This window comes from Sphaerodactylus townsendi, linkage group LG01, assembly GCF_021028975.2.
Source record: "Sphaerodactylus townsendi isolate TG3544 linkage group LG01, MPM_Stown_v2.3, whole genome shotgun sequence".
NCBI classification, from domain to species: Eukaryota; Metazoa; Chordata; class Lepidosauria; order Squamata; family Sphaerodactylidae; genus Sphaerodactylus; species Sphaerodactylus townsendi.
In genome coordinates, this window is record NC_059425.1 from 47933468 (window position 1) to 47959495 (window position 26028).

The 26028-nt window shown below is 40.4% G+C and overlaps 1 protein-coding gene across 1 annotated transcript; it reads left to right on the plus strand.

Moving 5' to 3' along the window:
- Positions 1-234: 234 nt before the first annotated feature.
- CALM2 (calmodulin 2) lies at positions 235-21270 on the plus strand. Its single transcript, XM_048482595.1, has 6 exons — positions 235-401; positions 10062-10092; positions 16983-17126; positions 17198-17304; positions 19829-19964; positions 20641-21270. The coding sequence occupies exons 1-6, from the start codon at positions 399-401 to the stop codon at positions 20667-20669; spliced, it is 450 nt and encodes a 149-aa protein (XP_048338552.1). The 5' UTR covers positions 235-398; the 3' UTR covers positions 20670-21270.
- The last annotated feature ends 4758 nt before the right edge of the window (positions 21271-26028 follow it).

The window sequence follows — 26028 nt, forward strand, 5'->3', positions numbered from 1 at the left end:
TTTCTTCCTTTTCTTTCAGCCGGCTTTTAAGGCTTCTTCTCCCGCTAGCACTTTGGGAGAATATAAACGAAATTCAAGGCGGGGGATATACAGGAGCGTCAAAACGGTTGGTTGATTAACCGAGGGGAGGGAACCGGATCTCGTTTTCCTCGCGCTCTCTGTCTCGGCTATTGGAGAGGGGGAGGGGAGATGGCGGAGGGATTCGGAAGGGCGGTGAGGTGGTTTATGAGGCGCTGCCGGGAGGCGCGTTGAGCTCAGTGTGAGGCGAGGCGTTGAACGGTTCGGAAGCAGGAGAAGAGTGGCCGACGGCGCGCCGTTCCTGCTTTTTGTGCCCACCAGGCTGCACCTGTCTTGCTCGTTAGCTACAGTTACTGCCGCCAGGCTCGGCACAAGCCGCTATGGTTAGCAAATTATGGCTTGGGGGGCGGGGTTGGTCTATTGGTGTTTCTTGTCTGTCTGGAGAGGTGGTGAACCGCGCGGATTTGGCGTTTGTGGTGTTAATGGGGGCCGGGGGAGAGCACCTCACTACGGGAGGTGGCTTGAGAGCAGGTGGGAACGGTGCGTGGGAGATCGGCGGCGCGCGCGCGTCAGGTTTCTGTGGCAGAATTCAAACTGACGCTAACGGTTGTCCTCGCCGACCCAGGATCTTTTTCTGTGCGAGGGAGGGCTGGTAACGGTTTCCTTGTCGGGGGCATTCCGAAGGCCGTCGGGATTGTGTATGGGGGAGGCAGCGTTGCTATAGCAACCGAGTTGCCGCCTCCCCCGCCCCTTCCACTGCAGCGTTCGTGTTCTACATGGGAGTTGTCAGAATCCCGAGGGCTCGGCTTCCTTGGCGCATAAAGCGATGGGGTGGAAAATCTCTTGTTCCAGAAACTATCAAGAGTACATAGGCAACGGCGGGTGGTGCTGGGCGCCGCCTCTTCCGCAAATGAATACCTGTTCAGTGTTGACGAGTAGGTTGGTCTCCACTGATTGAAAAGGGGAGATGTAGCAGATTTGGGGTGGAAAAGGATCGGCGGACAAATGAGATTCTCAAAATGCACCAGATTCTCAAGCTTCACCTTCAGTGTTCGTATTGGGGTTGGGGGGCGGGGGGAGAAGTGTGTGAGAGAGGTGGGGCAGTTTATGCAGGAGCTGCTCTTGGCATTCCAAGGACTGCTGAGAAGGCTTCTAGGTTGGGATGCCAGTTACATGAATGATGAAATCATTTGTGATCATCTCTGTAAAGTTTTCCTGAAACATGCGGCTTCATTGAGTGTAAAGTTCTTTTAAGGAAGTATAAGGCTGAGAGAGGAGAAAACAGGTTCTGTAAGAGGTAGAACTTCCCCACCAAGGAGTTTTATGAATCTGGCCTGCTTAGAAGGGATGTTTTTAACATGTTGTCATGACGTCCTTCAACAAAGGTGCTTTATGGAGACAACTGGCGGTGGTAGGGGTATCCCTAAGCTTTGGTAGCATAATGCAGGGTCACTGCAGCTCTTTCTTTAGGATTCAACACTCCAGGTACAAGGATGCATTTTTCTTTTATTGGTGGTACCTTCTGTTTCCCAATTGCAAAGAATCCTCTAGCTGTATAATGGTTTTTTTCACTTAATAGTTCTTGAAAGGAGAAGCTTTATGCCCATGTTTAGGAAGGAGCATGTTGAAATGGGATCCTCAAGACATGGTGAAGAAATACTGGGGCTGGGCAAGAATGGGACACTCGATATCCCTTCTAATCTGAGTTTGGTTATAAGACTGATGCAGAGTTGTACTACCTGTGAAGGAGTGGACTGCAAATCAGGGCTTCATCTTCCAGAAGCCTTGATTCATTATAATGTTGCCATACAAACAGGACCCTTGTTTGGACTCCCCGTCTCACTGTGAACTAAAAGCCTTCCTTCAAGGTGTACCTGTTTCTAGTGCCAGGGTGATTCTCTTTTTCATAATATCCTGACTGAGAGCGTAAGTATAATGAAGGCTTGTTATGGGGTTGTTAAAAATTTACCTTTTATTCTCTTTCCCTGTCTAAAGTTATTTCACTAGTCACTGGACTTGCTTATCAAAGGTGATCCTTAGTTTGTAGACCTCAGTAATCTTTGGGGATGAGCCATTAAACCTGGAGATGGCCACTTTCTGCCCTAGGGAGATAGAAATCTCTGCCATTGAGCAGAATCACATAATTGTTTGACCTGGAAAGGTAGAAGTCCTTGGTGTTTGGGTGAATAGTTGCAGATTACAGTCCACCTAAGGCCAGCTGTGGTTCTTTACCAATGGCAAAAAGTGAATACTTGCTGACAGATAGCAAAAACGGCATAGGAGAATTTAGAACCATTATTAGTAAGACCTCAGTGGTTCATTGATACCTTGGCAGTTAAGTCAAACTCATAACTGCTTTTGAACTGTTGAAATATTGGATATTTTAAGAAAGTTTCAGTTGATGAACAAATACTGTTTCTGGCTGTCAAGCTTTCTAAGAGAGCAGTCTCTGAGACTTCCAATTTTGAATATTAATTTAATTTATATTTTACCTGGAACATTCTTGATTTCCATTTGCCATTTTCACACCATATACCGGTGGTGGCAAACCTTTGGTACTCCAGATGTTATGGACTACAATTCCCATCAGCCCCTGCCAGCATGGCCAGTTGGCAGGGGCTGATGGGAATTGTAGTCCATAACATCTGGAGTGCCAAAGGTTCGCCACCACGGCCATATACACTTTTGATGAATATCCTTTTTTAATTATTAATTCTCTCGGGCATTCTATACAACACTTTAGAGGTACATTCCTTCATAAAATAAACTTCAATTTTCTGGAATGTATGTGATTTATATACATTTTGTTCTTTTCTTCCATTTATAACTTGTTATTTTATGTCTTCATATACTATTTTTTGACAAATTTCCTTTACTTTTAGAAGTTCACCTAGAAATTTAGGAGCAAGACTAATTTTTCAGTCTTCAGAATTTTGTATTTTAATGACCATATTTTTCAAACATGCTTTGTACCAAACCTAATCCCAACCCCCTCAATTTCTCATATTTTTGTTAAACTTTGGCAAAAAATGTTGTACTATAAATAAATATTGAATAACTTCAGTTGTCATCAAAACAAAAAACTAATCTCCAACCCTTAATCTAAATCCAGTTACTCATAATTTCATCGTTGCTTTAAAAACTGCCATTTAGTTGAACAGTGGAGCCAGTGTAGAAAATAGCTAGTTAAAAAATGAATTTATCTACCACCATGGAATGGTTTAAAGGTAACACATCAATAGGTATGTAGTGTGGAAAATCAGCAAGGAGCAAGCCCATTGGGTAGTATATTCAGATTCTTGCACTTATTTGCGGTGCAAAAGCTTCTGATAATTGGTGTGTGCTGTTTGAAAAAAACATTTAAATAAGTAGCGGTTTAAAATCCAATATATAAATAAATAAATAAGTAATGGCAAGAACTTGAGACACATGAATTTTATGCCACCCAGTAAGACATATTCTGATGTGAAATGGGAAGTGAGCTTTGTACTGCTGAGGATAGCCAAGAGACACTAAATGAAATTTTTAGGTGCCATGGTGACCTACTGTCTGGTTTTATCAAGTCCTGTCATATTCAAAGCTAGTCCTGTACTATGTTGACACTGCTTTAGTATCAATCCTTATTAAGATGCACAGACTTTCTCAGTAGTATATTTTTGTATTAGTAGCATATGAACATGGCAATACTATTTCTTCGGTTTCGTCGTTACTACTTTAAAGGACTTAATTTGACCATAGTGAGCTATGGACCATGGGAAGAATGTCTGATCACGTGTAGAACATGGCTCAACCAATGAATAGCTTGCAACTCACCAAACCCATGGGGGGAAATTAAAAAACCTCACATAAAGAGACCCATTCACTCAACCTCCCAACAAAGAAGTTCTGCTTATCAATTTTCTTTTGCTCAATAAGTTGAGTGAGGAGTGAACCTCCCACCAGTCCACATATATCCATTGAATACTTCTATTCATGCTTCTTAAAGCCTCAGCATACTCCATGTAGAATGAATTTTTGTTGGGAAAAGGCTTGGAGGGAAGAGAAACAGCAACTGCAGTGCCCAGGAAGACTAATCTAAATGATGGTTTCAGTCTTGCCGCTCCAGTTCTACACAATAACGGCCCTTAATGGGAATAACGTGCAAGTTCATAGATGTCTGGGTACCTGGAGCTTTCTCTGGCATATTTCCTACAGAATCATCCTTAGCCAGTGGTTAAGGGATCCTTTCTGCAAGGGTATCTGCGTGAACCCATGACAGCACTAGGTAGTCATGGAATTTCAGGTAGAAAGGGTGACATTGTAAAGTCTCCTTCAGCTCCCCCACCCCTGCCAATTCCCCAGTTGCCTATAATGTGCATGGCAGGAAGTCATGCACAGGCCTAGCAGGAGGTGACAGTATGCATCATAGATTAAGTGCATTCAGTATTGTAGATCTAAGCTGATCTCCCCTTTTTTGTGTGTAATCCTTTCTTCCCTCTGCTCATATATTAATTTCCTGTTTTGATTTCACAGTTAGTGTGAGGATCTGGGTTTAAAACTTAATTGTAGCAGTATAGCTTCAGTGAATAACCTTGATCTTTATGATGCCCTAGTTCCATGGTGGTGGTCCTTATGGTAATTTCCAGATAAACCATGTATACTACTTTCACCAGTTCCCGCCAGCACGGGCCAATTGGACATGCTTCGGTAGGGCTGCGGGACTTGTAGTCCATGAACATCTGGAGTGCCATAGGTTCGCCACCACTACGCCTAGTAGCGAATTGCTTCCTTTTGCCGTTTACCAATCCTGATTCAGTTCACCTATCATAAAATGTCTGATTATCTATACAGCCCTGAACTGACAACAAAACCAGGATGATTGTAAAACACCAGGCAGGCCAAAATACATGACTGGTGGATTGTACTTGTGTGATGTCTTGCAAATTGTGCTTGCCTGTTCTAAAGTGTTTGCATGGAACCATTAAGTCTCACAAACTTGTATGTAGCAGTTTGTCATTGTGATGGATTTTGTAGTTCTGTTCTAAGGAGTGAAATGTTTTTTTATGTTATATCAAGTATAGATACCAATCTGTGCAGACTGAAAGACAGGGTTTCATTTCTAAATCAGATATCTTGGTAGCAATAGATTTCTCCAGTTAACTTGGAGAACTTGTGACCTAATTTGAAGCAACTGTGCTACCTATGTATTGTTTGTTGCTTGCTGGGTACCTCCTAACTTTTCTGTTATCCAGTTCCTGGCAAATGGCTTATTAAGACTGATGATAGGTGATTGGTCTGAGTTTTATTTTATATGTCACAAGTTGTGGAAGCTTAGAAACTATGTTGTTGAAGGCCTAGCTTAAAGTTTGCTTATGTAATATGAATTGTCCACTGAAAAAGAATATTAGGACAGTCTGCAAAAGGTGTACGTAGCAACTTAAAATACCCTGCTAGAACAGTGTGATCTTACAATGGATCTAGACCCTTGTGCGATGTATTTAATTGTGTGTGTGTTTATTTCTGTTTTAACCACCGAAATTGTAGGGGAATACTTGACTGAAGTGTGTTAAGAAAAGTAGTAAAGGAGGGCTAATGTGTCTGACACGCACTATTAACTTGTGAAGGACAGTGTTACGGTTTTAAAAACTCAGCTTATCACTTTACCTTGTTTTTTGCTTTTATGTTAGATTCTAAGTTTGATACTTTTTAAAACTGTCCAATTTTATTTTTTTTCTACAGTAAAGGGGCCATTTAGATATGTTGAACTGTTCCAAGATCATTCTTATGACCTGAATGTATCCAAGATAAAATATCAGGAAGGTAGCCTTCATGTTGCATTGTTAAGAGAATGAAATTTAATTAGGGATAAGGATGTATATTAAAATATGAACTGATACTCAACGTTGTCTCAGATCCTAGGTAGTAGCTCTGATGGACAGCCTTTGGCAATTTCATTTTTTAAAATTTGCCTTATTTATATCCCACCTTTCTTTCCAGTGGGGACCCAATGCAGCTTTGACTGTTCTCCATGCCTCAATTTAGTAAAGGAGCAAATGCCATATTTATAGTTGGATGAAATTATCACTTGGGGACATGTGTATTTATGTTTAGTGTATTTTAACCTGCTTGTCTCCATAGTGGGATTCAAAAGCACTTAGAAAAAGAAAGTATAGTTTAAGCAAATTTAAGTTGAACACCATCTAAAGACACAATAACCTTAGTGCATCGGGCCTGATCCTGTACCCCAACCTTACCCACACTTAAGTACCTATAGCACGAAAGAGAAAAGATCAGCCAAGATAATTCAGGTTTGCTGTTACCTTCCTACAATTCCCACCTCCAGCTGCAGCAGAATGGTCATTTCAGCCCCATGTGTACTTAAACTGGTCCTGCCGTCTTATTTTGTTATTTACTACAGCACGGATGGTCTTTTATGCCCACTCTCTTTGCATCATCAGTATTAAATCAAATCATATAAACTGGGGAATCCCCATTTCACCTTTAGCAGAATCCTTGCATGTTGTAATGTATAGGGCTGGGTTCTGTTTGGGGCAGGGTGGGATTTGGGGCATTCACAAGACCTGGAAACTAGCGGGGGCTGAACTCCTAGACTGGTATGAATTCCCCCCACCCCCTGGATTTTTAAAGGATTTTCCAAAAATTTTCAGGTCTATTAAACCTGATTCCAAAAAATTCCAAGCTGTGTTTGAAGTCCATGTGGGTCTCGGAGGCAGCAGGCAGTGCAAAGCTTAACACTGGGCTTGATTCCCATGTGCACTTTGGAGGCAGTGATGCAAAACTGAATGCTAGGCCAGGCTGAGCCCAGTTTAGCTTTGTGCAGCTTCTGAGCCCATGTGGATTGCAGTGGCAGTGGTCAGCAGATAAATGAGGAGAGGGGGTTTCCCTCCATTTTTGTTAATGACAAAAGGACCAAAGTGGCCCAGAAAATGCTTTTTGACTCCCCTATTTCTGCCATTTTGGGGGATGGACCCTCCCCCCAAATTTTAATAAGATTTGGCTTTGGTGAATGCACACCTCTATTAATGAACTGAGATGTATTTTGGAATAGTGAAATGCAGACTTTTCAGACCCAGCACTTGCCCAACATAAAACTTTTTGAGTTGGAGGTATATGACAAAAGTCATGAGACTCTAGTTACAAGGTAGGAAGAGGGGAAGGCAGTGTTATGTCTTCATTAGTGAAGACGAGGGATCGGAAGAGCAGATAAAAGTCAAGGATGGGGAAAACAGGCTGTGAACCAGAAGACATACCATGGCGAGGAACAGCTGTAAGATAGAGCATTGAGTGACATTCCTTCCCTGCTGGTCCTTTAGGCGCATGTAAAGAGGAGGGGTAGTACTCTGGTTTCTATCCATGCAAAAAAGTCCTCTTAGAAGTTAACAAAAATTGTGGCTCTTGAGGATCTCAATATAGCAAATGAGATTCTAGAACCCACCTAAGATTCTGACCCATGGGTTGAAGACCATTATTTTAGGGTCCTGTTCAGGCCCATTTCAGACCCGCTTATTGTTTCATCTAAACCTAGAACTGGTCAAAGAGTTCCCAGTGCTCTGATTTCCATAGTTGAACTTGATAATAGCTTGTCTGCCTTTATGAAAGAACAACTGATACCCTGGAACAACTGATACCTTAGAACCTCAAGAGTATATTGAAAACAGCTGTTAAAGCATTGCTGCATACTCATGATGGATTCTTTAATGGTTCTACACAAAACGAGAACTTATAGCTTCTAGGTTGTCCTGAAAGGGGCGATCACTTTAGTATTCGCACATTACTTGTTGATTAGTTAGTAGGGAAGGAGTTTTGCATTCTAGATGTTATGAATTGAGCCTTATCACGCCACAATTGACCATGCTGGAAGGGGCTGATGGGAATTGTAGTCCATAACATCTGGAGTGCCAAAGGTTCGCCACCACTGGTATACACTAAGTGAAATGTGGTAAAATGAAATCTTTGAAAGAATGTTAGCATGTGTTTTAAGTGGTTTAAGTAATGATGTTGAAATGATGTAGCTCTATACATAACTAGCTTCTGATACTGACATAATTTAAGCAAACATTTCATGCTTGGGCATGTCATTTTCAATAGGCTGTTCGGTGACCAATCCGTAGATGGTTGTCTGTGGAGACTTGTTCAGTGAACTTGTGTCCCAAAATGTGGTACTGTTTAAAATAATAAGGCACTGCAGAATTTAATAATGAATGTACATTTTAATGATCTAACTCCTCTGACTAGCATTCTGTGATGTTTTTTGGAAACGTTTTAGAGTTAAAGCTCTTTTCACCAGTCTCTTTAAGTCTTCGCATTCTATTTCCTGGAAGGATTATGGAACACTCATTAGCCCTGCATTTTTCTATCAAACATACCTGGTGAATCAGTTGCCTATGTTTTAACAGTGATGCATTTTGAAGATGTATAATATTTGTACTATATAATATGAGAAATTCAGCACAGGATGTGGATCAAAAAACCCACACACTCGAACCAGAGGGGAGATGTCCACATCCTTGGAGAACTTGTTTACATATGAATCCCCCCCTCCTGCCAGCAGAAGTGATCACAACTTTAAAAATCAACTGACATCACATGAGATCAGTCAGCATTATAGACTAGATGGAGAGAATGCCAAAAAGTGGCAGTTGGAGAGTGAGGGTGAAGAAGTGTGGGCCCACAAGGGAGATGGGATTTCCCCTCCCACACAAGTCTTTTGGATTCCCGTCTTATTAGGCTCTAATTTCCAACATTAGTCATTCAGATATTTCACCATTCAAAAATTTTCACTCGAAAAGAAGATACAAGTGAGGACACACAGAGGACATTGTGTAGGATTTAAAGTGTAATCTTGTGTAATAGGAGTAATTCTGTTGATTTGTGCCACCACCTACTAAAAGAAGTTGTTTCTAATTATATTTTATAAATATAGAAGCTTGTCTGTTGCACAAATCCCATGCAACAAACTGCCTGTATTTACTGAAAAACAGAAAAGACTCTGAATTCAAGGAATTGCATGATGCTTTTTAAAGATTCAGTCACCATTATCTATCAATAAGTTCAGATGATTATCTCTGTTAAACAAGGAAGCTTTGCCTAGTGAAAATGTGGATTTTTTTCAGGGTAAAAACATTTTTTTGTTCTGTAATATTAAAATGTTTGTAACTTCATAGCTAAGAAAGGTGTGTTAGGGATTACCCTGCACTATTGTCTTGTCAAGCAGTGCATGCAACGTTATGGTGTTATGTTCAGATGGTTTAAACATCAATGGTAGCTATCCAAGGTTCAGCTTTTTTAGTCTAATAGTTTAATGACATATTTTGGAATATTCCATTTGCAATAACTTGATCTCCTGAAACAAGTTGAGCAGAATTCTGCTATTATTCGTGTATTGTACAAAATTTCTACCTAGCCTTTCCCCGTCATGATCCACTAGTGATGCTTTTCTGTAACTTGTAACAGTAAACCGCTTAAATAATCCAGATTAATGCTTTTCTTTTCATTAATTTACTTACTAATGATAGCACCAGTATAATATTCAATTGAATGAACTGGTTATGAGACTCCACTTTACTGGTTAATGAATGTAAGGAGATGGCTGTTCATCAGAAGCTGGTAAGAAAAGATCATCATGGCTCTCTTAACTTTAGGACAGAGCACCTTCCACTGCACAGAACTTGCTCTGGCAGTAGAGCTTTCAAGTAAAACAGCCTTTTTGCAAGGAAAGTCTTTCTGCCTTTCAAGAGGCTTAAAAGCTGTTGGGAACTTGCATTTGCATTCCTTTCCAAAAAGCCACCACTTGGAAAGATCAGCTTGTTCTTGCCCAAATTTAAATATCTGTTAGAACTCACCTCAGATTTCTAGCATTATCTGTCCTTAGCTTTTTCTTCTGTGCTTTTCCTTAAGATTATGAGTCTGAGGACAAGACTTGATTTATGTACATTGCAAATTATTGTAGACAATCTAGAATTACATGGCAGTCTTTTTTTGGAGCCAGCAACTCTTGATGCTTATTTCCAAGGTACTAATTTGTCTATTTTGATATTTTGTAGGCTGATCAACTGACCGAGGAACAGATCGCAGGTAAGATTATAGACTTACCCAAGATTATCTTGGCATGTAATTGATGTAATTGCTTCATTTAAGGAATTAGAACACTTTGGGTTCATACTTGACTACAATGTTGTTTTAGTAATGCAGTAATGAAACTAAGATTGAACAGTAATAGACTTCCCATTACAATTTTAACAATTCTGCTTACTGTGTGATCATTGAGCATTTATTATGTAATGTTTGTTTTTTCTGTGTTATAATAAAATCGTTGTGTAATTTGGAGGTAGTAAATAATGAAAATATTAGAAGGGTTTTTTTTCCTGGAAAATCATCTTGATGTTGCTGGCCAGTTCAAACATTTGGAGCCATATACACTCTTCAAATATGTGATAAGATTTTGTGCTTGTCACCCATAGCACAGTATAGAATCTAAACGGAAATTATTGTATTAAAAATTGTACTTCTCTCATTAGTTTCTTATGAGAGCTTGTCATGAGCAGGAACAGGTTGGTAACTTAACTGAAATACTCCAAATCCTCATGAATTTTACACAGTATGCTGGCTTAATTTTTTATCATAGTTGTCATATTGGTTGTATTAAATCAAAAACGACATTCTAATGTCAAGGAAGTGGAAATAGCTACTATTCTAACTTTCAGAAATAAACATATTCAAAGCCCTGTTATGATGAATGTTGGCTTTCTATGGTATTCACTGAATATGTACAAGCTTTAGGTTTCACTATATTAGCTACATTAGCTGCTTATGAATTCTTTTACCAGCTGTGTCCCGGAAAGTCTTAAGTGTCCTCAAACTGAGTATACTGTTAGGTGTCTTTAATTAAAGAGTGATTGATATATCAATGAAAGGGAGCTCAACAGTTAAGGGCCTGCATTTTTTGAGAAGCAAGCTAAAGATTCCACGGATCAAACCTTTAAATTAATCCAGTGGCAAATGAGTAGAAAATATTACCAATGGAAAGTTATTATTCCTTATATAAAATGTTATTTATATAATGTGTAAGAACGTAATATTCACTAAGGAATATCAAGAGTATTGATATTGACTATGGGGATCTTTCCAGCAGAAAAATACTTTGTAACCATACTAGTCCCATTCAACACTGATTGTGTGATATTTTATCTTTGTGTGATAAATGTTGTGGCAATAGTAAGACTGCCCTATGAAAAATCTACATGTAAAAACAGTAAACAGTTATGCAGAAAAGTATGGGGAGCTTCTGTGAGTCTTCCAGTTGTCCTGGGGGGCAAACATTTATTGTTGTGGAGGCACTGAAGTAGTCTTTGTGAGAGACATTATAGTACTTAAGGCTGACAATAAGATGGGCAGCCCAATCCAGAGCCCCCAGCAGCAGGACATGGTGCCACCCCGCTTCTTCCGAGAGACTTCTTGGCAGCACAGAGGCAAAAAACAAAACAAAAACCTCCCTGCCACTGAAAAGTCCTCAGTTGACCTCTAGGGATTTGGGTGGTGTACGTCCCAGCCCCGGGTGCTAGTGTTCCGGCAGGCAGAGGCTCGGTAGAAGCTGGCTGATGTTGGCTCCTCCCCCAGCCATACCTCTAGAAAACTCCCACTACAACAGTGGAAATGGTGGGGACGCAGGAGTGTTGATGTGGTGCTCTGTGCTGCGTCTGGCCACTGTGGAAGACGATGGTTACTGCCACCCACTGCTGGGATGAGAGCCCCAGAGAGGGCAACTACCAGTGTCACCGCACACTGCCTCCAAAGGCAGAACCCCCTTCCCCCCGGATTGGGCTGTAATTGTCTTAAAAACAATTCTGCCCCTTTCAGGCTGAAAGTGAATTCCAGCACAACTTACACTAAATTTGCCTTTGAATACATAAGCAGCTAGAGATGTTAATTGATCTCTAGTTCACCGCTAAAGTAGAGGGATGTTTCTTTTTTCCTCTTTTGATACAAAGTTGAACTATTCCAGTAGTATTGGTCCCAGGGTACTGATTATTGACCAGACCTCATATGTCAGTCAAGATTCAAGGACAGCACTAGAATTTGTTTTACCTGAGGTGAAATGGGGGCTAGTTTAGTGTAGTGGTTAAGAGTGGTGGACTGGTATCTGGGAGACCTGGTCTATATCCTCATTTGTGCCATGGAAGCTGGGTGACCTTGGGTCAGTCATGCTATCTCAGCCTAACCTACCTCAAAGCATTGTGAGGATAAAATGGAGGAGAGAGGAATGATGTAAGCTGCTTTGAGGTCCCCATTGTGGGAGAAAGGGGCATATAAATGAATTAATTAAATGATGGGTTCAGTCCAGTATACCCACTAGACAATCTGAATTTGCCCATTTCCTTCGTCAAAGACACCAGAAGGTGTTGTTGGATGGAAGGAATTAAAGCACTGTGTGAAGTCAGTCTTTATAGTTGGCTCCTTTTACTCATTCCCCAATTCTGCAATTACAGAATATTGATTACAGATGAAGTGCATATTAATCCTGGGAAGCAACGAAAAGTAGCATATTCTGAATAGATTAGAGATGATTTAGGGAAACCTTTTCATTCTTCTGTTTTCCTTATTTTGGGTGGAAGGAAAACATTTGAGAGTAGGAACTTTTTAAAGGGAAGGAGGCTATACTTATAAATAACTCTCTTATGCCCTAATAATATTGCATGACATTTAAAGTATGAGATCTTTTCAGAGAATTGGTTCATTGAAATATACATGCTGCATATGATCAAAGGGACTTCTTGCAGGTTCTAGGACTGACCTTGCTCTAAGCTTTATGTAGTCGTGATTCTGAAGTCAGAAGAGGATAGTTTTGCTTCACACACTTGTACTGCTAAAGAAGTTTAAATATTTTAGACAGGAGTGGTACAGCGCCTTTAGAAAAAGTAACAAAGATCAAGTTTAGTGCATAAAAATATATTCATGTAACAAGATTTCATTCATGTGAACAATTATTTGTCTACAATATGCATATGAAGATGGAATATTGCGAAACTAGAAACCAGACTAGAAACAACAATTCTCTAAGCTTCATTTCAATGCCTCTGAGAACCAGCGTGGTATAGTGGTAAGAGCAGGTGTACTCTAATTTGGAGAACGGGGTTTGATTCCCTACACCTCCACATGAGGGCAGAGTCTTGTCTGTTGAACCAGATTTGTTTCTCTGTCCCTACATTCCTGTTGAGTGACCTTGGGCTAGTCACAGTTTGTTCAGAACTCCCTCAACCCCACCTACCTCACAACGTATTTGTTGTGGGGATAGAAAGGAAAAGGAGTTTGTAAGCCCCTTTGAGGCTCCTTACTGGAGAGAAAGGGTAAGGGGTGTAAATCCAAAATTCTTCTCTTCTTCTTCTCTTTTGTATATTAACTGTATAACCTGGCAACCTGCCAAGGCTGGGGAAAGTTCTAGAATAAAAATGTCTGCTGTTAGAAAATATATAGTATATGACTTCTCGTGATAATCAAGTGGCTATAGTTATCCCTGGATATATAGTCTAACGGAAGGAATAAACTACACAGCGGCGATGCTGCTGTATGTCAGATCTTTGAGTCATGTTTTACATAACATTTGTGATCATGTGGATTCTAATAACTGAGAAGAAATACTGGGTTAAATAATATACTGTTGTCATTTTCTCCTTGACCCAAACCCTGCTGCATCAATTAGATTATTTCTTTTCTCCATCAAGGCAGTCAAAAGAAGATTCCAAAGGGCAGCTGGATTAGTCAGTTGTAACCAAATCCGCTACATATTATAGCTCCTTGACTTGAATGACATAGCTTTAAATGACATAAAGCTATAATATACATATTATAGCTCCTGGACTTAAATGACATAAGATCATGCATGCTAGAGCTCATTTAGATAAATGCAGTGCTCTTGTGTGTCTGTCTACAGAAAAGGTAAACTACAAAATGAGAGAAGAGTTAACATAATTTAACTGAATAAAGCATTGCTCATTGTTATGTACTTTAGTTCAAAAACTTGTCTGCCATCTTAAAGTGTATTTTTAAATATGACTTTGAAAGAGCCAGCGGAACAGATGGTTAAAATAAGTACTTCCAAGTGACTTTACAACAATGATCAGACTACTGTTGAACGCAACATGTAGGACTTGAAAGTAGTTTTGTTTAATTTCAGAGGAAGGATTTCTCAATACAGGCTAAAAAAAACTAAAGGGAAATATAGTAAATTTCAGTTATGACATTTGGAGGCTCTTGAAAACCTGTAGATAAAAAACCCCAGTAACCTTGGTAGGTTAGAAAAAATACCACACTTCAAAAGGAAGCCAGCATGGTTAAATATTGTGAAGTAAACTAAAGCATTCCTTAAGCATAGAGGTTCTGCTTATAGGAGGAAACTTAGAAGAGAAACTCTTAACAAAACAAATATAAATGCAGTCATATAAATGACTGCTAAAAGTACAGAACCTACTGACAGACTTCTTTAAATACTTTTGGAAATGAAGGCAACTGGATCTTTGGGTGAAAAAGTTCTGTGTAGTTCTTTCTCAAGCAAGTGAAACACTTTCCTAAAGAAATCCACATCTCTTAACTATTACTTTCTGAGATGGAGGTATGCACTAGCTAGCAAGTGATGCTGTTAATATACAAGTTCCAGGCAGGAGTACTTAAATAAAGTTATCAGTTGGGAAGTATCCAGTATAAAACATAATTCATAGGTACCCTATACCTTTCTGTAAATCTGCATTGCTAGCTTCTGTCCCAGGTGTAAACTGAAAGTTAGAACAAGAATGGCAAATATAAGAGCAGACTGGAACTCCTATTAGGGGAAATGTTGCCTTATTGACCTTTTTTGGAGTTGCAGTGTCATCAACCTTATGGATGTGCATTGTATCCTACCACCCTGCTGGCCTACGGGTAGAACATTATTTTGGTATAAAGTGCACCCTGCTGTTATAGAATAGGGTATAACCCATAATGCATTTGAACTTTGAAAAAAGTATTAGCTCCTTGCCAAAGGCAGAACCTCAAGAAATAAAAGGACCGGTCGGTAAGAAATAAAAGGACAGGCTCAGTAACTTGGCTAAATAACAAGAATGGCGTAAGGCACAGTACTTCATTCCATGAGGGATCTGTCTGGTTCCAGAAATCCATTTGTGGAAACACTCTGGCAGATCCGAGCTAACATCTCAGTATATAATATACATCATATGGATATGTGAGGCCCACAGTATTCAGTTCATATTGTCTTATTCAGACTGATAGAGCAGCCTCAAGTTGGAGGAAGGCTGCAAATTTTTCTCGGTAGAGTGGTTGGATCCACCCAAATGCCAATAACCAGGGAAAGATCCAGAAGAGAACAACAAACCATCAAGCTTGTCTTCCCTAGGAAGTACTTTCCTGTTTAGTCTTTTTTACTTTATAAGGCAGGAGGCGTATGAAATCAGGGATGTTATAAGAGAAAGGGAAAGCTTTCCCCTTGCCCTCAGGGCTGGAGCTTTGGGTTACTGAAAATTGGCAGTTTGTTTCAGAGGGGCAAAATCTAAGTACCATGTTTCCCTGAAAATAAATAGTGTCTTATTTTAATTTTTGCTCTAAATGATGCATTAGGGCTTATTTTCGGGGGATGTCTTATTTTTTGCACCCCGGGGAGTGAGGGCATTCCAGGGAAACAAGAGTTCAGGGCAAAATGGCAACAAGGCCTATCTGCCATGCTCCTGTGAGGCCATATCCCCTGCCAGGCCAGGCACAAGTACCTCAGATGCCCAGGCTACACACAGGCCTGTTGGCTCTGTGCATTTAAAAAGGTTGTCTTTTAGCAGGCATGGTCCTGCCTTTGGGCTATCTTTTAAGTTATGGCAAACATTTTTAAAATTATGGTTTTTAACTGTAATGTAGGTTTAACATATTGTTGCCGCCATGAGCCCTCCTGGGATGGGCAGGATATGAAAATAAAAATGATTTTTTTTAACAGCATGCCCATGAGTCTTTGATAAGTATGCAAATTAATAATTTAGTGTGTGTAGCCTGGACGTCTAAGGCACTTGTGCCTGGCCTGGCAAGGGGGCGTGGCCTTGCAGTGGAGCCAAATTGCACCTCCCCATGTGACCTACAATGTGGGTGCCTGGAATTCTGTAACTAGGGCTTTTTTTTTGGAGTAGGACTTATATTTCAGGCATCTTCCAACAATACCGAAAAATCATGCTAGTGCTTATTTTCGGGGTAGGTCTTATTTTCGGGGAAACATGGTACTGTTTGTTAGTGCATAGCTAACGTATAGAGTTCATGGTTACATCATATAGTACCTGCCGCTGGCTTAAATTACATTAGAAACATGGGAAAGTATCAGTGGCATAGTGCCAATAGGGAGGGGAGGTGTGACACCCCGGGTGTGTGGCGGGGGCGTTTCATGGGCGGGGCAGGCAGTGCCATGGCAGGGGCATAGAGTGTGCGTGTGCCCCGGGTGAAGTTCCCCCTTGTTCTTCCCCTGGAAAGAAGTGCGCCCTTTGGGATCGGTGGGGTGTAAATTTAATAAATAAATAAATAAATAAATAAATAAATAAATAAATAAATAAGATAATGGGGGATATTAACTTTCATCCCCCTGCTGAAGGCTTTCTAAAGGTAGTCATCTGGCCACTGTTGGGAATAAAATGTTAAACTGGCCTGAGTTTCATTCAGGAGGACTGTTACATTCTTGGAAGTTTCTTTTTGTGCAAAATGATGCTGAGACCAAAGCTGGTTAACTTAATTCTGGCTTTGTTGGTAAGAAATGTAGACAGAGGTACACCAAACTGTATTAAAATCAAACGTCTTAGTTGTACCTCAGTTTCTCTGAGCTGTGTTTAGCCTGCTTAAAGTACATATCAGTGGCTTTTATTATCTAAACTTAAATAGCTGTGTATATATTGTTGCAAAAGTAACTTGTGCAAACATTCTCAACTTGAGCTACTTCTCTTTTTGTTCTTTAGAATTCAAAGAAGCCTTTTCACTATTTGATAAGGATGGAGATGGTACTATAACAACAAAAGAACTGGGGACAGTGATGCGGTCACTTGGGCAAAATCCAACAGAAGCAGAGTTGCAGGACATGATCAACGAAGTAGATGCTGATGGTAAGCTTTAACTTAAGCAGTTTATTTGCTAACACTCAAAGTGATTTTTATTAACAGCTTCTATTTTACAGGCAACGGGACAATTGACTTTCCGGAGTTTTTGACAATGATGGCAAGAAAAATGAAGGATACAGACAGTGAAGAGGAAATTAGAGAAGCATTCCGTGTATTTGATAAGGTATTCTGTTAGTTGTTCGTGTGTTGCGGGGGATTACTTAAGAACAGGTTTGGGCCACCAAACCATGAATGGCATTTGTTTATTTAATTAATTTACATCCAGCCGTTCTTTTCATTGGAGACCCATGGCTTATGTCATTCTTTTCTCCCCTGTTCCACAGGGTTGCATGGAGTCTATGAAGCCCTCCATTCTGTTGGTAGAATTTTAACTGGGATGTGTGTTTGAACTAAATTTACTCTGCATTTCATGTTGCTCAGGCTAGTTGAATTTAACGATTAAGGGTAGAAGGTACAGAGGACTGTAGTTTCCCTTTTAAAAAGCCAGCATTGACCCTTCTACTTTAAAGGTGAAAGTTAAGTTTTGTACTTAACTACCTTATCTGATGTAATTTACAGTTTTGTTCTAGGGTGCCTATGTTAATGTAAGAATATCCATGCATTAAATAACTCTTGGATAGGGCAGATGATATAAACTCCTTTGGGTCTTCATTGAGGAAAGATGTGATGTGCAAACGAAGTAAAGATGACAAAAAGTGGCTAGGAAGAAAATGGCTACAAGTTGCGGTGAAGAAACCAGAAACATTTCTGCAAAACATATGGTATAATCAAACTCTGAAAATGACTGCTATCTTGGATCCTACCAAAATTTATAATTGGCTGTAGGATTTCTGTCCACAGAGCACAGTTTTCTTGCTTTCCCCTTCCTTTTGCAGCCCGAAATGCCTCCTGGAATGCTGCTGTCGAGATATTCCTAGGAACAAAGTTTTGGGCAGAATTGAAGAGGTTGCTGGAAGGAACTGCAAAAAAAAAAAAAAAGCTTCCCTCATTGTGTGCACGGGTCTGCTTAGGATCCAACTCATTGTCTTGCTTGGTAGCTCTATGAAAATATTTCTTTTAACTTAAAATATCTTGTGAAAAAATGCAGCTTGTTCACTATAAAACTTTTAATTTCTGAAGTTTTCACATAACTGCAATAATTAACTGGAAATATAACTATCCGGTTCTGCATAAAGAATATTCTTGTGGCATTGTCTGCCATAAATAGGGTCCAGTGCAGCATGCAATTGAAAACCAGTTTAGGATAACAGAATATCTAATGTAACAATCTAATATAGTGAGGTGCTTCATGGGGCCATGCATTCATAGCTGCCACAAATATTAGATCTGGTTTCAAGTTCCACGTGAGACTTGAGCCCATAATTGCAGGTTTAACTCAGCTAGGGAACTGTCTAGTTTTACAAACTAGCCATCCAATGCATCATATTACTGACACAAGTTACAGACAGCTATGCTTGCTAGTCTATTAGAACAAACATAAAAAAACTAAATATCTTTTCTTAAGACCAACCCAGCATTAAAATGACCAGTTGCTCACTGACTTGTCTTAAGGTATTGTGCTACTGGTACATTTCGATCTTATTAATTTCTGGAGCCTACATTGCATCTGATTTAGAAAGCTTTTATAAGAAACTTATGTATAGTTTACATTTGGCTAAAAGTTGCATAATTAAGTACTAGAAATGTAAAGTAGTATTTGCTTTTCACCTAACAGCTAAACAAAACCACATTAAACCTCTAATAAACTAATACAGTTATCTGCCTATTTAACTTGAACATAGTGGAATAATATGCAAGGTGACTTGATCACTCAAAATTTTTAGTACTTTTTCTAAGGAGGTTTAGAAGTGGAAGTAATGCATCTGACACTACTGATAAATGTAGCCGTTGATTTGGCTGTCTTTTGCATGTACAACTGATGTAGCTTGCCATAGTCCTTGTTGTACACCAGGGGTCCCCAAACTACGGCCCGGGGGCCAAATGTGGCCCCCTGAAGGCATTCATCCGGCCCGCCAGGCATGGTGGCGATGGCTCCATTCATGTGCAGTGGGGGCTCGAGGGAGAGGAGGAATTGGCCCCAACGGCTGTTGATTGCAATTACATGATGGCACCCCCAAATCTCCATGAATTTTCTGACCCAGAGTTGGAAACCTTACACGTGGCAACTCCTGCTCCTCCCTTCCCTCTCGGCTACTCCATGTGTTGCTCTCAGGCTTTCTGTTCCGCCTCACTCCCATTGGCATCAGCCAGGCTGGTAAATCGCTCGCTGGCTGCTAGGGAGGAAGAACCCAGGAAGATACCTAATCCTGGGTTAGATGGAATGCTTCATTGGGAAAGTTCTGCTTTTTTTTTACAGGGGAAGGTATTCCACAGCCTCCCCAACAATATTTGGAGCCCACCCTGTACTTGACATACTTTGGTCACTGTTCTAAAAATAGACCATGACAGAAAGGCTGAAAGGTGAAATCAAACATTTTATAATCATTTGTGCATAGGAATTTGTTCATCGTTTTTTTTTAGTCCGGCCCTCCAACAGTCTGAGGGACAGTGAACTGGCCCCCTGTTCAAAAAGTTTGGGGACCCCTGTTGTACACTATTAGAAATGGGAGGTATCGCATCTTGTTCAAATCTGAATGTAGCAATTCTGTTTACACTGTTAGCAAAATGACTTTAAATGTATATTCCAGGATGGTAATGGCTATATTAGTGCTGCAGAACTTCGCCATGTGATGACAAATCTTGGAGAGAAGTTAACAGATGAAGAAGTTGATGAGATGATTAGAGAAGCAGATATTGATGGTGATGGTCAAGTAAACTATGAAGGTAAATTACGCACACACACACATCTCCCTAAGTTTATTAGTTAGGTTGCAGAACTGCAGCACTTCTGCAAATAGTGTTCAAATAGTTCTGCAAATAGTATTAAGGGTTCAGTTACCTTTCCAGATTAACAGTTCATGACTATTTTTCTGTCATATTTAGTCAGTGGTTGGCTTAATTAGAAGTACTTTTGCAATGCAGTTTGGCCACCTACATGATTGTAAACTTGCCAGCTTCAGTCTTTTGGGTTCAAAACATTTGATTGAGCAACAAAACTAACAAAATTATCTGAAGTCCTAACATTTAAAATTTGTCTTATTTGATTGCCAGCAGGTAGATCATAGAAATCTTTAATCTAGGAGCACCTGAGAGTATCGGGGCTATGGTCAGCAATCAACAATTCTTCTAAATTGATATTGGCTTTTTTCTTTACTTTTATATGGGTGAACAAGAGCAAAAATGCTAGGAAATAAAAATAAAACCACAAAACCTGCCATTAAACAATATGGAATGCTTCAGAATCACTGTAGGCATGCATACAATTTCCATGGAACTGGCTAGGAAGATGGTCTTGCCAGGACTGTTAATACTGATTACTTAATAAGGCAGGTTATATAGCTTTTTTGTTGGAAACAATTGCAGATATTCCTGAATAAAACTTACTCTTTTTCTTTTACAGAGTTTGTACAAATGATGACAGCAAAGTGAGGACACTGTACAGAATGTGTTAAATTTCTTGTACAAATTGTTTATTTGCCTTTTTCTCTGTTTGTAACTTATCTGTAAAAGGTTTTCCCCTACTGTCAAGAGAATATGCATGTATAGTAACAAACTCATTCCTCCATGTTTTCCCCTTTATCTGTCATTCTGATATTTTGGGAAAATGATCAAAGTAACAAATGTTTGCATGTGGCTTACTCTGGATATTTAAGCCCTTCAGCACTTCTACAGCTTGATGGGGTTGGTTAAATGAGGGAACATCTAGGTTATGCCTGTTAAAAATTAGTTATTTTAGGAAACTTAGCATGTTGTTGAAATGTAGTCTTAACTCTGTGTGGACTATGGACAGTCAACAATATGGAACTTAAAAGTTTGCACTATTGCAAAACGGGTGTATTATCCAGGTACTCGTACACTATTTTTTTGTACTACTGGTCCTGTACCAGAAGTCATTTTCTTCTATGGTTACTATGCTTTTAACTCTTTTGTTCAGCCACTTATTTTCAAAGAATCTGCTTATGGCACAACTTGCCTCAAAACCATTCCAAGTTGTATATTTGTTTTCCAATAAAATATTACAATTAACCCATATTGTTTCTGTGCACTTTTGAATTTGTATATCTCTGCTTTTAAAGTGTTATGCATTTCAAATGTTGATTGAAAGGAGGGTGGAAATGGTCCATTGGGATCCTTATTCAGTTTCATTCTTTGGCTCTGTCACCAGTGATCCTCATCATTTAAAGGAAAGCATTTTTTTTCTGACTTAGATTGCATTGTTGATCTGCACCTTCATTGCCTGATACTTCGGTCAGGTGTGACTGATTTCACTGAGCAGTTCTCTAATGATTTGTGATGGCTCCCCTGTGCCAACTTCTCACTATGAAGTAACCACTCTTGGGGGCTTTCCCCACTACAGAAGGGAGCTAAGGTTGACTTGGTTCCCTTCAGTGGAGGGCGATTCCAGGCTGTCCCCACAGCAACTGAGTTGGCCCCCTGGAACCGAGCTAAGTGGGCGGGATCATCTTGGTGCCTGTTTCGCTCCTCGATCGTGATTGGTGCTTGTGTTACGGCGGGAAACGGGAGCGTTCTTTTTTTTTTTTTACAGTTTTTACAGTTTACAGTTACATGCACTTTCTGCCCACCACGACTCCTGTTCTGCGCATGCCACAAAAGCGGCTTGTGATTGGTTGAACGGATGAGGTGTCGTTTCGATGCTTCCCCACTTCGAAGCTTCAAAGCGGTATCGACCTTGTTCTGGCTGAAAAGTGTAGTTCATAACTGCGACATGGATGTCGCAGTTCTGGGGGGGAGGGAACTGAGACAAAACAATGTTGAGCTCGGTGACAGTGGGGATTCACTGAGGCGAACCTAGGTAGAAACCAGTACAACTCTGTCAGTGGGGAAAGCCCCCTGAAATCACTAACAACTGATTATTACAGTTCACAAGCCTGGTGAACGTTGTTGTGTTCACTAACTATGGTCTGGTAGATTTCAGATTGCCTGAAATGCTCAAGTGTTAGAAAATTTTAGCATGTTTAAGAGCGCACTTCTTGTGTAGGACCCTAGCAGCTTCTATATCCTGCCTGAACTGAGAATGCACCCCACAATTCTTTGCAGTAAACATTGAAACACACAGTGTTCTGTGAGTAGGGTGTATATAAATGGCTGTCATAGTGAGCAGCAGAAATTATTACAATGCAAAGAGGAAAAGACTATACCAGATGCCTCAACATAATGCCTGCTAGTACTTCTCTTGGTGATGACTGAATGTTTCTGAAAGTGGGTGGGGGGCTTTTCACTGTCTGCTCTCACACAAATACAGAGATTGTCCACTGGAGAATTAGGACTGATAAAATCTCCTTTGTGGTTCCATTCCCTTTTCAAGCTTTCTTCCCCAAGAGGGGGCTCCAGTGCCTACAGAAGCCATATTGTGTTTGGGCTCTACCGCCTGTTTCTGAGATAGCAATCACTTCCCCCTCTCAAAATTGCAAATGGACCCAAAAGTTCCAAGTTTGAAAATCCGTGGTTATGCTATATTAGCATGAGATAATTGTTACAGCAGGAGGTATTCCTGCTTAATGCTGTTGTATTCAAACCTAGCCCCTCTGATTGGAAGTTGGTGCACTTGCATCATAATGGTAAAATTAGTAGTTGCTAGGCTAGACACTGGTGGGTAAAGGGAAGAAATCCTGTGAGGCCTCTTCTTGCAGCATAGGGACAAAGTAGTTCAGTCTATTGCCAGTGCTAGAAATGAATAATAATACCTATCTACATCAGGGGAAACTTGCCTACGAAGAGAAGTTTTACCTAGCAGCACAATAACAGCCAAACCTAAAGAGATCAAATACTAAATTAAAATGCTTGGCCGCCGTAGTAATTTAATACCCATTGAGGCCTCGTCAAGTGAATCTTTAGAAAAGGTATGTATATCACAGCTTGTTTCCATTGCAGCTGGGCAGTCCTCTTAACAAATTACTTGTGCTTCGAACTAAACTGATGCATGAATGATTTAGAAAACTGGCTCAATAGCTGGAAATTAGCATGTATGTAATGCAAAATGCACTTGTTAATATTAAATTCCAAACCTCTATGGAAAGCAGTCTTCTTTCTTCAGGACATTTCAGATGTCCTCAAACTTTTAGCATGATTTTCAGCATACTGGTGTTAGACTGTGGGACCTAATTTTAATCCTTTCTTGGCCATTAACCCTGCTGGCATTGTGCCAATGGCTCACAGTATAAGCTACCTTTATCTTTTTTATTGGTTTACAAGTTTATTGTGGGGAAAATGCAGGAGGTGACATTGTATACTCCCTTGAGCTCCTTAGCAGATGGGCTGTATAAACATCTGAAATTTCTTGCAGTAGCTTTCCATTAGTAGTTTATAACAAAGAGATTCCCTTCAGTTTAAATGCAGGAATAAGAGATAGCAAAAAAAATGCAGTTGAAAGATTCCCACATGGCACACGCAAAGCAAAATGATAATTGATCTTGATGCTGAGAAATCTACTTTTAACTGTGGAAGATAAAAGTGTTAAGCTGGGAATGCTCTTAACTACTGGTCAAGGCTGTTCTTCAAGTACCTGGTGCTACACTATAGAGGTTTACATGCACTGACCAGTATTTTGAATTTTGCCTGAAAGAGAACCAGCAATGTGAAGGGCTTTTTTAACTACTGAGATGCAGTCTCTGTAACACCAGCTGTCAGTTTGAACCAACAGAAATGTTCAGTCTTTAAAGCCAGGCACAAGATACAGTATGTGGAGTAGCCCAAGGCAGATGTGTAATAAGAGCATGTATAGCTGTAGGCAAACCATGCCTTTCAAGGAAGAGCTGCAGCTAGTGCTTCAGCCAAAAAGGGTAAAAAGTGCAGTGGTGATGGTTGCCTATCTGTGGGGGTAGGTCTCATAGGATTTCCAAGGTCCATCATTCAACCTATCACCTCCAGTTAAGACCCTGAACCAGGTGTGAAACTGCAGTGAAATGAGTCTGTGTAATCTGTTACATCCTAAAAAGGCAGGATGGCTAGAAAGGCCACCACTTGGTGAATACTGTACTCCAAAGTGGGTGTTTGCAACCAGTCAAATGTTTTAATCTTCTGGCTTAGGGAGGGGTTTTTAATGGGGAAGGGTGTCTCATAAAAGTTTTCACGTTGAATAGAACTACTCCTTTGCTCAAAGAGATAGTCATCATATCAAGACCTGGTGGTCAATTGTCTTAAGCCAGATAACAAGCCACGATGACAAAGTGTTATGCTATGGTATTGAAATACTATGCCATATCAAAAGCTGCCTTTGAACTTCATCCTTGGGTTCAAAAACAGTTTGCCCTATAGTTGGGTGTGCTACAGTTTAAGATCAATCCACCCTTGGTGCTAGTTGCACAATTCTTTGGATCACAGACTTGGTATATAATGTGCTGTTATAATGTTCATGTATTGTCATAATACAAGTATGGTCTAATAAAATGTTGTTGGCATTTGTGGGTGAAGAGAGTCAGTTCAGCATTTTTAAGAGCACAAAGTCATTGGAGAGATGTTTTGCTTCCTTATGCTGTCCAGAATTCCACAGCTGAAAAACACTCCTATTATTGCATGACAGCTGAAGACTACTCCACTGGCTTCAAACTAGAATAGAATCACAAAGTTGGAAGGGACCATAAAGGCTAGCTAGACCCAACCCCCTTCTAAATGCAGATCAGCCTAAAGCAGTGGTGGGGAACCTTTGGCACTCCAGATGTTATGGACTACAATTCCCATCAGCCCCTGCCAGCATGGCCAATTGACCATGCTGGCAAGGGCTGATGGGAATTGTAGTCCATGACATCTGGAGTGCCAAAGGTTCGCCACCACGGACCTAAAGCTTCCCTGATGAGGGTTTGTTCAGCCACTGCCTGAAGGCTGACAGTGAAGGGAAACTCACCACCGCCCTGGGCAGCCAATTCCGTACTGAACAAGTCTTACTGTTTTTTTTAAAAAAGTCTAATATCTAGCTGGTACCATTCCACCTATAATTTTTGCCCATTATTTGTGAATCCTATTTTCTTCTGCCAAGAGCAACAGTTCCTTGCTCTCCTCAAAGTTCCAGCCTCTCAAACACTTATAGAGAACAATCATGCCCCCCCCCCATCTCTTTTCCAGACTGAACATTCCCAAGTCTGTTAGCCTTTCCTTGTAGGGCTTGGTCTTAAGAACATAAGAAAGAGCCTGCTGGATCAGACCAGAGTCCATCTAGTCCAGCACTCCACTACTTGCAGTGGCCCACCAGATTTGGGAGCTCACATGCAGGAGCAATGGCCTTCTGCTGCTGCTGCTCCTGAGCACCTGGTCTGCTAGGGCATTTGCAGTCTCAGATCAAGGAGGATCAAGATTGGTAGCCATAGATCGACTTCTCCTCCATAAATCTGTCCAAGCCCCTTTTAAACCTATCCAGATTAGTGGCCATCACCACCTCCTGTGGCAGCATATTCCAAACACCAAGCATTACGTGCAGAAATGTTTCCTTTCATTACTCTTAATTCTTCCCCCCAGCATTTTCAGTGTATGCCCCCTGGTTCTAGTATTATGAGAAAGAGAGAAAAATTTCTCTCTGTCAACATTTTCTACCCCATGCATAATTTTATAGACTTCAATCATATCCCCCCTCAGACATCTCTCCAAACTAAAGAGTCCCAAACGCTGCAGCCTCTCCTCATAAGGAAGGTCCTTGAATCCCTCAATCATCCTCATTGCCCTTCTCTGCACTTTTTCTATCTCTTCGATATCCTTTTTGAAATGTGGTGACCAGAACTGAACACGGTACTCCAAGTGCGGTTGCACCACAGCTTTATATAAGGGTATGACAATCTTT

Coding starts and splice junctions, on each gene's coding strand:
- CALM2 (XM_048482595.1), top strand. Junction 17,127..17,197: donor CAACGAAGTAGATGCTGATG/GTAAGCTTTAAC, acceptor TCTATTTTACAG/GCAACGGGACAATTGACTTT. Junction 19,965..20,640: donor TGGTCAAGTAAACTATGAAG/GTAAATTACGCA, acceptor TTTCTTTTACAG/AGTTTGTACAAATGATGACA.